The sequence below is a fragment of the Equus przewalskii genome, chromosome 19 (assembly GCF_037783145.1).
Source record: "Equus przewalskii isolate Varuska chromosome 19, EquPr2, whole genome shotgun sequence".
NCBI classification, from domain to species: domain Eukaryota; kingdom Metazoa; phylum Chordata; class Mammalia; order Perissodactyla; family Equidae; genus Equus; species Equus przewalskii.
In genome coordinates, this window is record NC_091849.1 from 57,920,951 (window position 1) to 57,938,531 (window position 17,581).

Genomic DNA, 17,581 nt, shown 5'->3' on the forward strand with positions numbered 1-17,581 from the left:
GGCTATAATGGAGAGCGTGTGCCCATCTCCAGGATGAAGCCACTCCTCAGAGTCAGGCTATTGTTTCCAAAATGAAAATATACGCCTGGTGTTTCCAGATCACCTAAATTTTCCTCAGAAGCAAAAACTGAGAGTACCATGACTTGTCCTAATTTTAAAATATCTCATCTTTATAAATCATACTACCCAAGCAAACAGAACAAGATTCAGTTTGTGGGTCACATTAATGAGGTGTGTAATAATTGAAGGCAAGAAATCAAAATCTATTTCTTCCGAAAATAGGAGAGCTGGCTGACTGGGGATGTCTTATTCAGGACACAGAGTTCAGCACAAAGTCTCTGACCGTGGAGGACGTGGCAGAGGTAGGGAAGGAGGAGACCATCTCTTACGGGTCCTCTACCTCCGGGGAGAAATACTTGGCTCTCCTGTGTTTAGAGATGAGAAGATAATATCCCATCTTTCCTTAAGTCTCCCCTGCTAAGTTTCAATTGAAATGCAGAGTTCCAGCATCATCAAGATCATGACTGTGAGAGCAAACTTGGGAAGGCTTGGGTTCTCGCAGGGTCTCCTCAGAACATAAGCAGCAGGGAGTCAGGGAGTCTCACCCGTTCTCTGCGCTCCTCTCAGCACCTAGACAAGCTGGCACATAGTAGGAGCTCAGGGAAGGGACCTAGAAGGATGACTGGAACTTGAAGAGTGCAGAGTCACACTTAGTGAAGAGTGACTTGATAAAGATGCTCCACGTGACTAGATCTGTGTTTTAGTCAGGCAATGCTGATAATTTATCACAAAGACTTAGAGAAAAAGATTCTAAAGACAAGAAAACCAGGTAAGAGAATCTCAGAGAGAGAATAAAGTGGTTAAATAGAGCAGTGAGATAATTTACCCATTAAAACACCAGAGGGAAGAATCCTTTCAAAACCTAGGAGATGCATTTTTCTTCTCATGACTTAGAGTCATTGGGGTCAAGATTTCAAATCTCAAGTGCCTCTGAAGACCTTTCTTTCTAATGGATTATATTTCTATTTACTTCTCTGATTAAAAGTCACAGTTCACTGGCCTGGTAGTGCTTTGATACTTTGATTTTAAAAGTCCTTTAATGATTTTTTAAATCTAGCTATATTATACAGAACCACAGAACATTTTAGTTAAATAAAGACTGTAGGAAGGCACCACATTACAGACGAAAATCATTGACTTTCTGGAGATGCCGTACAGTCACTTACAGACTGGGAGAATCCTTCAGTCTTGAGAGTAAAGATTCTGTTTCTCTTAGAGGCAGCACATTTCATTTTAGATAGCTGTGGGGTTACGGCCTCGTTCTCTGGTTTCCATGGGTGAAGTAAGTTCAGATTCACTTACCAAAAGGAGTGCAATTGGTGTAGGTACATCAGGTTCTCTTTCCTTCCCTCTCTGGCCAATTAGGGAAAATCTGTTCTTCAAATGGCAATGTCTCGCTCACTGACGGCAAGGATTTCCATGCTTCCAAAAGCAGGAAATATGCTCCATGCCTGGGCTTTAGGCCACTTCCTTGGATTCCTGCTCTCATGTCATAAGCCCACTGTCTTAGTTTGGATTCTCCTGAAGTCAGAACTTGAGATGATGACTCAATTTATTCAGTAGGTGATCTCAGGAGCTGAGAATGCGGGAGTAGGAGCATGAGACCAGAATGTTTAAAAGTCAGTAGAAGAAGCCTGATTAAAGATACTGTTGTAGGCAATGGGGACATGATTGTTCAGTGACCTTTTAAGAACTGAATAATATATAGTCAAGATTATCTACCTGAAAAGAAGATGGTTGGAATATTTACAAAGTATCTTCCATCTCTCAACGTTTTAAGGGTACCTCTGAGCACTGACTTCCTACATTTTGAGGTTTGTGTGCATATGGGTCAAGCTGGCTGCATGGTATGGAAAAAGACCCTGGAGATGGAGCAGACTCAGCAAAAGTACTTGACTTTGGAAACTGTCATTATGAGATGAGCTGAGGTCACTCAGAACTGCTCACTCTAAAAGCAGCTAAAATCAGAGGCTGGCCAAGACGATGTGACTGGAGTACCGGAGGTATTTGCTATGTTTACATCAGGAATTACCAAGGCCTGTCTCCGGAAATCCACTTGTAGGCTTGCCACTCTCCATATGCATTCTGGTCTTCACCATTCAGTTGACCCCAAATCCTACATGAAGCCAGCTGTGTAAATCTTTCTTGGAGTCTGCTTTCCACACCCAAATATTTCCTCCGTTTGTACCAAAACCTCTGTTTGCAATGGTAAGATGGGTAGTATTACAATGTTCTCACTTTGGGACACAGGTTATAGGTATGTTCTTCAAACTGGCTTTACTAGAAAGCCCTGTACTTTGGAAGTTAGTGAGCCTTCATGAATAATCCCGATGATTTGATCCACTCTTACCTTTTGGGTGCTCATTCCTGGTTAGAACCTGGGAAGAAGGGAGACTGAATGACCAGGGAATAAAACCACCTCAGTGCCTAACATGTTTGAACTGTCCTACAGCTATTATTTTTGGTATTCACTGGTCTTGAGCATCGTTCTGATTTATATTTGCTTGCATAATAAAGTATTTCTTAATGTTAGGATAAAAATATATTTTAATAATATATCTATAGAATTCTCTAGGCCCAATTTCTCTGTAAAATATCAGATAGACACATTTATGACATAAATATTGCCCTAGAAAACTGAATATAAGCGGATAATGACCTATAAATATCTGATAATTGATATGCTTTTAACAGGCAGTACATCATCTCAACCATTATTTTTAGCATCTTATTTTGTAGGTTATAAAATATGAACTGCTTTGAGATTGTTATATATTATATAAAGAATCACAATGATAAGGTCACTTGGCTTAATTTGCTATTGGTTTCTTTTTAGAAAGATTTATTACAGGTTAATGAGTAATATAAAAGCTCTAAATTTAACATTTTAGGTCACTTTTAGATTTATTGCATAGAACTATTTCACTTGCTAATATTAAATCAAATTATATTGCCCCTGAATTTAGAATTGGTGTTATGTGTTCACATATATAAAACTTTAATTCAGAATGAGCTGCATTTGCAAAGTTTTCTTTTTCAGTACACAGGCAGGAAAAACTCCTCTGAACGGTTTGCCACAGTATCAATAAATCAACATCATAAAAGTGAGAATTTTATTTCCTGTTGGTTATTGACATTTAAAATAATGCTTATTTTAACAGCATCATGGAAAGAAAAGAAAAAGAGAAAACACATAATAATCTTCAAGCACCAAAAAGTTATGCACGTTAATATGTAAAAAGTTAAAATGGAATTCAATTAAGGAAACAAATTACTTGAAATACCAAATGTTCTTTCATTAAAAAAAATTTGAATGACTTTAATATTCTAGGCACTTTGTTAGGCACTGAGATACAAAAGTGACCAAATGACAAAAAAAATTCCGCTCTTGAAGACTTTCACTTCTAGTAGAGGGAAGAGGTAAAATAAATAAATAAATAAATGATAGAATGATTAGATAGTGATAACTGCTATGAAGAAAAAAACAACAGTAGGTGGATAGAGAGACACAGTGTTATTTTTATGCGATGTGACTAGGCCTCTATGAGGAATGCACATCTGAGACTGAAGAAATATGGAGAAAACCTATGCCATATCTCAGAGAAGTGAGTCACACCCAGATGGAACAGCAGGAGGTCAGCTGGGGGAGGAGGGAGCATGTAGTAGGAAATGAGATCAGAGAGGTGGCCAGGGAGCAGATTATGTAGGATTTAGCAGAGCAAAGTAAGGAGTACCTTCCAAGCCTTATGGGAAGACATGGTGGACTTTGAGCTTGGGAGTGAAGTGATCTGTTTCATATTTTAAAATGATCACTCTAGGGGCTGGATGAGGAATATGTTTTAATGTGACAAGAGTGGAAGATGAAGACAAGTTAAGATGTTATATTTCAGGCAAGAGATGATAGTGGCTTAGACTAGGGTGATTGTAAAGCAGGTGTGAGAAGTGGTTGAATTAAAATTTAGAGATGTAGCCAATGGGATTTGCTGGTGGACTTTGTGGTGATGTGTGAACGATGAGTCAATAATAACTACATAATTTTGGCTTGAGAAACTGAGTGAACAATGCCATTCACTGAGGTGGAAACCACTGGGGGTAAAGCAGGGTCGGGATAAAACCTCGGTACTGGGGGATCAGTTTGAGAAGTCACATGGACATCCAAGTGGAAATACTTAAGTATATGAGTTGAGCGTTCAGGGGAGAGGCCAGGACTCATGGAACAAGTTGCTAATTATCAGTAGTGTATATGTATGGCATTTAAACGGACAAAAACCTGGATGCAATCACTTAATCAGTGAATATATCCAGACAAAGTAAAGGAAGGATGAAGTTCTGAACAGTTACAGGATCCGCCAAAGGAGAAGAGAAAACAGTGAAGAAATTATTGATTGTGGAAACACAGAGCTCAAGTTTAGAAAGCATTTATTAGAAGGAATGGGTAAAATGCTATTGACAATATGGCAAAGATGAGGAAAGAAAATCTATTTTTGGATTTGGCAACGTGGGGCTAGTCGGTGACCTCCAATAAGAGGAGTTTCGTTTTAGTCTTGGGATTAAAATCATGATTGGGAATGTGTTTGAAAGTGAATGGGAAGTGAGGAAACGGATATTCAATATAGACAATAGATTTGAGAATTCTGTTTACAAGAGAGAGGAAAGGGAAACAATTTAAAAGGAGTGTGAAAAAGGAAAGATTAAAAAAGGAGTTGAGAAAGACGTAAATACTTATATATGCTGGTAGTAGCAAAGTATGAAAGGAAGAACTTATGTTGCAGAAAATAACTGTAGGATGAATATCTTTTAATAATAGGTGAAAAAGGACAGAATTAACCATGGACAGGAACATGGAAAAACAGAGACACGCAGTGTATGAGTGCAGATCCATATAGATTAACAGTTGTTTGTGAGAAGATAAAGACCTTCTCTTCTGATTCCTTTTGTTTTCTCAGGAATATAAGAAACACAGATGTAAGTTGAACTTTCATCGAGGGAGGATTGCTGGGAATTTATAAAAGAAGAAAGAGCTAAAAATAATAGGCTAGGATGTTGGAAAATTGAATTGATTAGAGAGACGTAGCATTGTCAAGCAGCACCAAGGGCTTCTTTGAGGTCTGTTGTCAAGAGGTCAAGGTAAGAAGATCCGGTGTGTGAGTGAGTTAGTGTGTGTGTGCGTGTGTGTGTGTGTGTGTACGGAGATGTGCTTTTTCTCCTGCCCTATGCAGCTCGTGGGAATGAAAAATATATGGAAAGTTTGGATTAACATCAGAGTTGAGGTTATTTAAGGTGAGTATTGAGGAAAGAGTGAGGCGCTGGATAATGGAAGTAAGTAAGGGAGTGAGTAAAATTACGAGTCGTAAAATTTAGGTTGGGGAAGAGGCAAAAATGGTGGTCTAAAAGTGGCATTAAAGTGCAAGAACTCTTGAGAGACTTGTCTGTTTCCTACCCACCTCTGCAGCTAACGTCTGCCCCCCCCCACCTTCATTGCTCTGTTCTTGCTTCCTGTGACTTCCGTCCTCTCTTTGCACTGTGTCCCGTGCGTCGACCTGCTTACTCCCCAAAAGTTCCACTATCACACAATGTCTTTGTATTACAGACTTTCACTAGAGGTTTGAAGTAATAATTTAAAGCACAGTAGAAAAAAATATGTTGAATTGTATATATTGTTGTAACAATTGGTTGGGTGTTTCAAACAGTCAGAACTCTCTAACTGGTCCCTCAGTTCTGGTTTACCAAAATCTTATCAAGCATCTTTCCTCACTGCATCCCCGTCCCCACCTCTGGTTCCTTTAACCTCTTTTCCAGGAAAACAGATGAAAGGGAGAAGGCCCACCAATAATGACACCCCAGGTTTCTCCAAGAAAACAGCTGGTGTTTATGTCCACTCACACAGAGGACCAAAATCACCAGGCAAGCACTCTCCTTCACTCAGAGTTTTCAATGAGCATTTTAGTGGTTCTCTCCTAGATATTTGACTGGCATTCAAGGATTATGTGATGTTAGAGAAACACCTCTAAATAAAGAGATAGGTAAAAAGAAAACACACATAAAGGAGAAGCAGGAATTTGGAGAACATTAAGACAACGCAAGGAACAAAACAATACAAAAGCTCTATAAATATTATACAGAAGAGATAATACTTTTTACCTACGAAATTTACAGAATGCACTAAAAAATATTAGATAAGAAGAAAGAGCTTTTGGAAATCAAAAATGAGAGGTAAATGTTCTTTAACACTATAACAACAGCACTGGGAAAAAAAAGGTATAAGTAAATCCTTCCCCAAATGAGCAAAAATAAAAATAAAATTAGAGAGAAAAATTGATATGGGTATAATAATATTAACAGTGACTTTTTGACTAATAAAAATTTCTGATATCACCATTTTGGGAGGAAGTAGTGAGGAAAAGTGTGTATGTGTTGGTGAATGGGGATTGTGACAACAGAGTTAAATCCGCATTTTACATAGGAAAAATTACTTAGATAATGTGCAAAATAGAAAAAATCAAGACATGGCAGTATAAGCATGCTATTTAAAAATATGGAGGTAAATACCAGAAGAAATATTGAAGAATATGAAAGACGTTGCTTCTCGGGAGAGGTTTGCTGTCTCCTATGTTTGCCTTAGAACAGGATCCCCCGCTCCCCACGGTGCTTCATTGGGGCAAAGCAGATCTTTTCCAGCGTTATCGCCAGGATAGTACGTTTTACATCTAAAGGTTGTTACGGAGCCATGATTAGGAAGCAACTGAAAAGCGAAGTCATTGCTAAGCATGGGGCCCTGATTACCTGTAGGGCTGGAAACGAAAGTATTCTGAGGAATCTGTGAATCTTCAAAATATTTAAAATTATATTAATCTTTGTACACTTTCTGTTTTTTTCCTAATACAGCAGACTGCCAGACTGCCAACAACTACAGCTAAAATTCTTGAGCGCTTCTCCTACTTAATTTGTGATGTGATGATTATTTTTTTCTATACAGTTTTATATACACACCATGAAGATTCTAAGATCCTCTGGAAATAGCAAAGCTTCTTTACTGGTTTAACCTCTTCTCTTAATGGTCCAATTACATAAATATACAAATTTTTGTCATTATGGAAATATTCTCATCTTTATAGCTTATTAAGCATAATTTTGGGTCTTGATATCTGTCAATCTACCTCTTTATCTACACACATATGTGTGTATGTACCAATATATAACTTGCACATCAGTCTTAAACTAAACCGCTTTTTCCATAGTCTTCCCTGATTGCTCTGTTTATATTCACCTCCTCAATTTCTAAACTAATTCTCGTCATCCCCTATAATCATTTTCCTACATAATTTTTCCCCATGGCAATTAATAGCATCAGTTATATATCATGTTGCTATGATCTCTCTCAGATATATCAGTGTTATGGAGAGAGTAAATATGAATGAAGTAATTTTTTATGGTCATAGCTTTCCAATACAAGTATGAGAATTTTAATCCTCCACCTTGCAGGAAGCAGTGATAGCAAGTTGCCTATCTCGGATACACCTGGCCTGAATTGAGGGCTGGATCTACTCAGAACTGACTACATCCACAGAGGCACCTCGGCCGCCCCAGTTACTGCAGAGTCAGTTCACCCCAGCACTCATTCCAGCCCAGCAAACCCGGTGGGAAAACCCCTCTTTATGATGGGATGTGAGCTGGGTATTTGTAACCTTCCAATACATCTTTTTGAAATTAAGAAGAAAGCTCATTCCTTTCACTGTGAGAAGCCTATAAGCGAGTCAACCAAAAATCAAGCATCATTTGCTGAGTTCAAAACTCAAATTTTGCTTGGAAAACAGGCCAAATTCAGATTTAGAGATTGTAAGGAAGCCCAAGGAATCATTCATCCTTCAGTGGCATTCTCATTAATCAATGGCACAATCTGTGCTCCGTGAACCCAAAAACATGGTCCAAAAAAGCTTGAGACCCCAAAATAAGAGAAAATAAAAATTTTTCAAAATGCAATGAATCAAAGAAAATAAGTTGAAATTTTTAAATCAAAGGTAAACAGGGGACATAATTTGATTAAAAATGATTAATAAAAACTACTTAATTCAATGCTATACTTTAATTTTAATATCTTATTCAATGCTCATCCATTCAGGAATATTTAGTGAGTAATTATGATACGTTAGGTATGGGCATCTCTCACCGCCTCCACTGGGCAATCCTAATCCAATTCCCCGGAATCTATCGCCTGGACTGCTTCCAAAGCTTTCTGATTTGTCCCTCTGGCTCTATTATAGAAACTCCCCAGTTCCTTCTCCACACAGAAGTCAGAAGCATTTAATAACCATGTAAAAATTTGTTTTTGAGGAAGATTAGCCCTGAGCTAACATCTGTTGCCAATCTTCCTTTTTGCTGAGGAAGACTGGCCCTGAGCTAACATCCGTGCCCATCTTCCTCTACTTTATATGTGGGATGCCTACCACAGTGTGGCTTGTCAAGCAACGCAAATGTCCACACCGAGGATCAGAACCAGCGAACCCTGGGCCGCCAAAGCGGATTGTGCGAACTACTGCTGCGCCACTGGGACGGCCCCAATAATCACGTAAATTATAAAAAAATATTTTTAGTCTCACTCCTTCCCCAAGCTACTGCCCTTCTTCTTGTTTCTTTCTTAATAAAAATCTTTTTTTAATAAATTGTGTATATTCATCTGAGCAATTTAATTTTGTCACATTATCTCTTAAATCCACTTCAGACAGATTTTGCACCCTCCACTCCAGCAAAACTGCTTCCTTGACAATGTCACCAATAACATCTGCATTACTACCTCCAATGGTTAATACTCAGTCCTTGTTTTATGTGACTTAATAATAACCTTTGACACTGTCGATCACTCCCTCTACTTGAAATAATTTACGTGGCTTTCCAGACTTTATCCACCCTTGTTTTTTCCTCCTGTATCACTGACTGCTCTTTTCAACTTCCTTTGCTGGTTCTTCTTCCACTCCTGGACCCTTAAATATTCCGGTGGCCCTGGGCTCAGTTCTTGGTCCTCATTCCTGTTCTATCTGCATTCACTCCTCTGTGATCCTATGCAGTATCATAGTTGTATATCTGAAGACTCTCAACTTACGTTTCCATTGCAGACTATCTCACACAGCCAACTGTGTACTCAACTTCTCCACCGGGGTGTCTAACTGGCAAGTCAATCTTAAATTTGAAACAACACTAAGCACAATAGTTTGCAATGAAAATAGAGATGGTGTGAGAAGAAAAACAAAGAACGTGCTAATCCTTCAAACTTTAGGATAAATTTAAAATATCAGAACAATGTGTTATATCAAATAATTATAGAAAATGTGTTTTTCGGTCATATTGAGCTCAATGTGTCATTTCTTGCTTTATCACTGTTAGCAGCAGTAGGAGCAGCAAAACAACAGTGTGGCAAATGGCAGTGCAAGTTGGATATCTATGGTCCCAAATAAAAATCTCAATAATTTGGAAGATGATGGCCAATATGAAACTTAGAAAGGGTGCTGGTTTACTGTCAAAATGTAATGCTTATTATTTATGTAATAAAATCTGCAGATAATGGTTTTCAATTTTTTTTTTAATTTAAGCTGACACGTTTGTGCATGTGCCAGTTGTTCCCAAGGGAACCTTCTCTGAAGCCCTGAGGATTCCCGGGAAAACACCTGCATGTTCTTTGCTCTGGTCACTGAACTTTCTCTTGTCTTTGATCACTTACTCACTGAAAAAGCTTCTCGTTCATCACCAGTTTTGCTTGTCAATTCATTTCTATTTGTCTAGTGTTTTTGACTCCTGCGAGCATAGTATCGACTATTGAACTCACTTAACTAGTTTTCCTCAGGAAAGGAACCCAAAAGATCCCAGTGGTGTAGAATTCAGACACTAATAAAGTGAGATTTGGGATTTGAATACATTCTGGCTGGATCCACTTGATTGATATAGGTGTGCCAAGACAATACAGCTCTTTGTATTTCATAAATGCAATTTCTCTGCAAAAGTTTAGTGAGCTAATGCTTTTTCCTTTTTTAAGTTCCTTGATGACTTTTGTCTTTATATTGGTATAGAATTTGTGTTGCAGAATAATTGATATTAAGATAGCTAACTCCAAGTCATATTTTTCTGCTAGAACTTTAAATTCACAAGGGCTCCCTGAGTGATTTCTAGCATATAAGTGTATTTAAAAGAGCTCAACTTGGGGCCAGCCTGGTGCTGTACTGATTAAGTCCGTACACTGCTTTGCTGGCCTGGGGTTCGCAGGTTGGATCCTGGGTGTGGACCTACACGCTGCTTGTCAAGCCATGCTGAGGTGCCGTCTGACATATAAAACAGAGGAAAACTGGCATAGATATTGGCACAGATGTTAGCTCAGCAACAATCTTCCTCTAGCAAAAAGAGGAAGATTGGCAACAGATATTAGCTCAGGGCCAGTCTCCTCACACACACATAAAAAGACCTAAACATTATATTTTTTAAATGGCATTTTTGTAATGGATCCAACAGTATTATTTCTCTTAGATTATTCATACACCAATACTTCTTTTCTGTTTTATAGCCATATAAACATGCTTCAAGTAAACTCCAAAAATGAATAAAAGCGTGAAATATCTTGAAAAATAATTCATATATTTCTTAGTCTTTAGCAAATTGTAGGTTAAAAAGCACAATTTTTGTTTTCATCAATTTCTTTTACAAGAGACAATGTCTCTGGCCCTTCCTGTCTTATCTGCATGTGACAGATTGTTTCAGGTTTTGGAGAGTAGATACGAGGTGCCATTTATTTACAGAGTGCACTGTGCTGATACACACAGGGCAGAAGAGGTCTACCTGTATAACCAGGAGCACACAGGCACTTGTAGCCACCAGTTCTGTTGACACAATTTTCTCCATCTGGACAAGGTGAGGTTTCACATTCATTCATATCCAATTCACAGAAAGATCCACTGTACCCAGGTTCACAATTACATAAAAATCTAGAGGAAAGTAGGAAAACGAGAAATAACATGTAATAACAAAATCATTTCATTATTTACATAATTCATATGTATATATTACGTTTCAGACTTTTCACTTAATTTAAATAAATGGTATTATTTCCAATACATTTTTTTTCTTTGACGAAAATACAGTTCCCCTTTGTTGGCTCACAACCTCAGGAGTTCTCCAAGTGAAATTCGAAACTGGCCTCCACACACATAGGGCAAGAGGAGACTGAAGAACGAGGCAGACCACCCCAGATTGGCAGGCGGCAGGTTTACTAAGCCAGGGAACTTAGACAAGAGGTTTGTCTTGGGCGACCGCGAAAGAGTAGGTCTCCACACCTGCCCACCAGAATCCAAGAGTTTACATCGAGGCCTTAACAGGTCCAGTCACGTATACTGTCCAGGTGGTCTGAACAGCATACTCTCTCAAGGCTGCATCCTTGAAGAGGCTCCTAGTGTGGGAGCAGTGGGCAGAATGTGCGTTCCAAGGACCAGGGAGTGGGGAGGAGCCTCTGATTGCATGGGTCCACCTCGTGGGTCAGTCATCAGCCATGTCCTCTGCATGATCTCCTCCAACAACTTTCTAGATACTTTTCTCCTTAAATGTTCTTTACATGGGAAATTCTTCAAAAAATTGGATGTGTTTGGCTAAATAATTGCTGGAATTTTGAAAAATACTATTGAACGTAATTCTGCAACTGTATTCATTTTGTTATCATACAGATGTAAGCCATTAACTATATTCTATGTTGAGAATTGAAGATTATTCTATCCATAGATTGAATGAAATTCTTCTGAAGATTAAGGCCTTCCTGGTTAGTTTTTTTTTTTAATTTTCCATTTATCAAAAACCGTCTCCTTAATGCTTAATCATATTGACAGACGCTGGAGAAATCAGATGTTATAGATGTTTAGATGGCCAGTTCAAAGTGTCATGCACTTAACAGAGGGAGGGACTCTCAAAAGCCTCACCATCGAGAATGGTTTCCAGAAACTTCATCTGGACCCTCTTTCAGTGTCCAACTGTCCTTCTTTATCTTATACATCTGCCCCTGCTGCCTCTCAGTTGCTGAGTTCAGATTTGTCCTCTGGACACTTATTTGGAAGTGTCTCTTTGCTCCTACATGGATTTCTTTCTACTGACTCAGACCCTATCTCCATCGACCCTTGATTTCTTTCCTCTGTAGTCTGAGCTGTGACAGCTGTGTAGCTGTATATATAATTTTGTGTGGCATAACCAGCCTGCATTTATTTTCAGTCTATTCCTGGATATTGTGATGAATGTGTTTTTATTTCAACATCTAGTCAGTCTGTATCTATTCTCCAGAAGACAGAAGATCACCTCTCCTGAGATGGAACTGTGACGAGTTTTCATTACGTATATGTAAAATAACATCAGCAAAAGCAACAACCAAATAGTCAATGATAAAACCAATAAATAATGCTAAGAAGAAGAGAAAGAGATAATTTAATATTTCCTAACTTAACTTCTATATTCATAGAAAAAGGGGCTGGTCCCATGACTGAGTGGTTAAATTCATGCACTCTGCTTCGATGGCCCAGGGTTCACCAGTTCAGATCCTGGGTGTGGACCTACACACCTCTCATCAAGCCATGCTGTGGCGGCATCCCAGATAGAAGAAGTAGAATGACTTACAACCATGTACTAGGGCTTTGGAGAGGAAAAAAAAAGAAGAAGATTGGCAACAGATGTTACCTCAGGGCCAATCTTCCTCACCACAAAAAGAAATGCATAGAAGAAATATTAATGAAAATATGGAACTAACTTCCATAAACAAAATTAAATTGAGAGAGAAGTGCACTTAGTAAAACAAGCTTATATAGTTCGTTGGGGTTTTTTCCCGTCTTGTAGAAGTCTAGATAAAAAGGCTTCACCAGGTTATCAAGTTTCCTTGCAATGCTCTTGAGACAGATTTTTATTCTGATTTTTGGAGGGAGCTAGTCCTAATTAACTTCAGTCTCAGCATAATTGTAATGACAATGAAAACATAACCACCAAAACTCCAACATGCCCATGCTCCTCTTTTACTCCTTCACCACACATTGCTGGATATGTTAGGCCTGTGCCCAGATCCAAGTGTCTATAAGGCTTGGGATTGCTTTAGAAAGTCTCATAGAGAAATTAGGGACATTGACATGTAAACATTACAGGAAATATATGCCAACAGAGAAAGATGTGAAGTCCTACAAAAACAGAGTTAACTGTTAAAGAAGGCGGCAGGCAAGGTTTTTTTGCTTAGTCGTAAAGAAAGAGTGGGGTCTTTGTATCAGTTGGATGGAAGGCATTAAAACTGCACATGCAACAGCATGCTGGTGTCAAACAGAATTGTGTTTCTTGGAAGAGCTCTCCATGTGGCTAGGCAAATGACTGTCATCACTTTTCTAGGGTGACACTAATCCAATTACTACAACTCCTTGAATATGTATTCAAATAGTGAAAATTTTCTCCGTCTCCATTATCTCACCAGTATCTTCCAATATAGTGCAAGACGACAAATGAATCCTTTAAATACCTTACTAAAATCAAGATATGCTTGTTAACGATACTGTCCTAGATTGCTATTGTGTGTGCTTAGTGAATCAATGATGATTCCAAGGGATCACAGAGTGGGTAGGAGTTGGGCACAGAGTTCTCAGATGTGGCAGTAAAAGGTATGTCTAGGAAATAATTTTTTCATATCAATAGATTTGAAAATGTTGTATTACTACAAAATATATAAGATAATAACTTTGATCTCAATTTATACATCTGTTGCATGTACTTAGAACAGTCCTATCATATTTCTAGAAGTTACAAAATCTACTGTCTAGTGTGGTATGTTGAATATTAGAAATTATTTTGTGACATTTTTCTCAGAGACTTGTAATAATGATCATTGATTTTCTCAATCTATTCTAAATGGCAGTTTATTCATTAAATTTACAGAATTTTCTATCTTTCTCTTCTTGTCTCTCTTTTTCTGTCTCTCTCTCTCTTTTTGAAAACCAGGAAATATCCATAGTCCTTGTCTTTTGCCACCCAAATTTTGTTTTCTGTCATTAAGAAAAGGTTTCTGAGTGGCTTCATGCACAAATCAGTACCCTAGAATCTGGAGATTTCAACCAACTTAAAATAGGAGATGTTCTTCATTGATTATCCTTAAATGAATCAAATTATCTCTATACTATTCGCCAAAGAGTGCTTTTCTAACTCGCCATTTGTTCCACATTTACTAGATGACATTTGACTATTACAAAGAGCTTTCCCTTTTCATTCATTCATTCTTTCTTTCATTTATTCAATTATTGATTTGTATCTATATGGATTCATGAATTTTTATTTTATTCAGTGGATCAAATACATAACTATTATTATTTATTTCAATTCAATTTGTCTGAGATTTGGGTGGTAGGAACCTCTTCAAGCTGTCTCCTGTATCTTTTTGACATGTCTCCATCATTCTTTGGGCACTTTCTTATTTTCTAGCACAAAATGTACAAATTTATCTTGCAAATTTCCTGTCCTAGATCTAGAATCAGCCATTTCTCCTAGGAGCCCTGGCTCCTTTAAGTGAAGAATGGTATTTAGAAACCAAGATAGTGTCTATGTATGTGCCTATGTGTATACGTATACATATAGTTGTATGCATATAACTGCGTCTCTGTATACATATGCACACCTCTATGTCCATTTCTATATCTATATTTATGTATGTTTGTGTGTATATGTGTGTATTATAAATACATACAGATGAATGCATGAGTTCATACTAACACCCCAATTCTAATTTAACATAATAGGGTTCATTTCAGTCTAGCCAATTACTACCTATTTGCAATTTTTTTTCCAACAATGAGAAACCCTGTATTCATTATTTTAAACATATTTTTCTACTTCCTCCATCAGTTAACGTGAAATTTTTCATTTGTCTGTCTTCTTGTTGGGCTGAAGATATGAGATTCATTTAGTTTTATTTTTTTATTTGCCTATCTGGTCATTTTGAGGACGTATGAAGAGATTCAGACTTCCTCACCTACCCAGAATTCTCTTTTGCTTATTTTCCAATTCTAATTACCTTCTGAGTTTTAGCTTTCTGGATCCTTTTGTAGTTTTCACTAAAAATTACATTCATTTTATTGCATAATATTAGGGCAAATTTCCATGAAAATCAAATCTCTATTGGAGAATAGAGCATATACCTTGAATTTCTGTGTCTAGTCTGTCTGGAAGAATTAGAATGTATATGTCCCCCCTCCCTCCCTCCTGTTCCCACACAGCACATCTCTCTCTCTCTCTTCTCTACCCCATCCTTCTGCCCCTCCCCGTCTCAAACAGGAGGGGCAGCCCAGCACTGCACACTCCCATCTACTTCTGTTGCACCCACCCTGGCCTTTCAACTCTTTAAACGTGCACAGGCTGTGGCGGAAAGGATCCTCACCACATTTCTCCTCCTACTGGCCTCTGGCTGAAGTATACAATCCCTCAGCTTTGGTATATATATTGTTCCACAATTACCTGCCGAGGGCCCCATCCCTACTTTATGCAGACCACATCTACCTAGGCTAAGGGGAAAAACTAAAAGTGAATCTTGATTTTTATTAACATTTTAAGTGACCTAGTTAATTTTATAGTAATTATTACATTGTATATTAAAAGTCTCTAAAACACTTTTTCCTTTTGACAAAACCCTGTTTTAACAACTTTTAAAACACAAATATGCATATATTAAAAATATCTTGTCTCAAAGGAACAATTAAGATGATGAAACATGATGTATTTTTGATGAAATAGAAATTTCTAATTTAAATGCAAGGCTTTTATTTCAAAAGTTTTAGTGAAATAAACTTACTTAGATTGTCAAGATATTGAACATTTTTGTTTGAATTTCTTTTAATTTGAAAGTGACCTAAAATTTTCCAGATAGGTTTTCAAGATACTTTTCCAATCACTAAAATGCATTTTAACAGGTGACTTCTGAAGAAAATTTAATACATTAAAATAAAGTAATGATAAACAAGAGTAATTCTAGTTTATATACTGTGATATTGCATAGTGAGATGAGATGGAAAATGCAAGATAACCATCAGGGCTTATAATCCTACAAGGAGCCCCTGCTTTATGTGAGTCTTTACATTATTCTTTTGTGTTCCTCTGGTTAGCGCCTACAAACATAGGTTCCCTACATGCCACACAAGAGGGGCCAAATAAAAACTGGAATGCCAGGCTTATGGCAAGGAAAGGGTTTTTATTTCAGGTGATATCAGCCTGGAGACAAGAGTAAGCCCTCAAATTCATCTCATTTTGTCTCCTCTCTCCAAAAGATGGAAGGCAAGGGGTTTTAAAGGTTGCAAGGAGTGTGTCTGTTTGTAGGGGTGGGAGGAGCCTGTCGTCTTGGGTGCTTTCTCACCAGCCTGTGTTTCAGCCTTGGGAGGCTGCTTATGGAGGAGGATGAGAAAGGAATTTGCAAGTGGACGACCTTGGCTGTTTGTATCCATGGCAGATAGAAGATTCTGGAGCCAGAGCCAAGGAGTAAGCAGGGAAAGAGTGCTTTGGTTTTAACCCCATATAGGCTGGGTTTAATGTAGGGGAACTGATATCAGGGCCAGCATCAATCTTATTTCAGATACAAAAGGAATTAATAAGTAGAGGAGTTGTTTTGATGCTTCTAGAAAGCTGAGTTATTTTAAAATATAACCACTGTATTGGTTAAACCATATTACAAGATCCAAGGATAGAATAAATTTTTTAATGAGAGTTTTGATTTAAAAAGAGATTTATAATATTAAGATTTGACATATATTTCTTTCAATAGATAATTTTACAAAAACCTACACTCAAAAGACAAAAATAAAACTATAACCTGTCACTGGTGAAACTTTATGATTAGAACCTCTTAGCCTATTTATAGCAATTCAAATTTTGAGAGAATTTATAAAACATTTTACAGTAATTTATACCTCTTTCTTGTGATACTATAACTGCATTCTTGAATCATAGTTCTTTATAATTAATGACATTTATTAATCAGAACATGAACAATTTATTTTATATCTGCAACACAGATAAATATTCTTACATTAAAATTTTACAATTTTAAAGTTAAGTGAATCTTTTATATATTTTAAAATTTTTAATCCATTATAAAATATGAGATAGAACTTAATATCTGTTCTGTAACTTTTCAGTTTTTAATGGATACAGGTATATTTAAGTTACAAACAATTATAATAAAAAAAGTAAATATAATACTTCTAAAGTTTGCATCTGTAAAAACTATCAAATTTAATATTAATCTAAAAGGAAATCAAACATGCTGTGATATGCATAGTTTATTTTATTTGTTTCAATTCATCTAGCATCTTTAAGATGCTGTACTTTCAGGTGTTGTACATTCTGTGTACCTCAAGCAAAAAGGGAAAGTAACCAACTTTTTTCTACCCAATATATTTGCTCCAGAGATGGTTTATCTTTAAAATAGCCTTTTTATGTCATTATTAGAATTTTACTGAATAAGGGTGTGGATTTAATCTGAGAAGTGTTAAATATG

At 37.2% G+C, this 17,581-nt stretch overlaps 1 protein-coding gene across 1 annotated transcript in view; it reads right to left on the reverse strand.

The window, feature by feature from the left end:
* LOC103546271 (protein eyes shut homolog) overlaps positions 1 to 17,581 on the reverse strand; it is a 1,017,652-nt gene that overhangs the window by 910,867 nt on the left and 89,204 nt on the right. Inside the window, exon 8 of the mRNA XM_070583910.1 lies at positions 10,879 to 11,024. Within this exon, the coding sequence (XP_070440011.1) occupies positions 10,879 to 11,024 (146 nt within the window). The remainder of the gene's footprint in view (positions 1 to 10,878; positions 11,025 to 17,581) is intronic.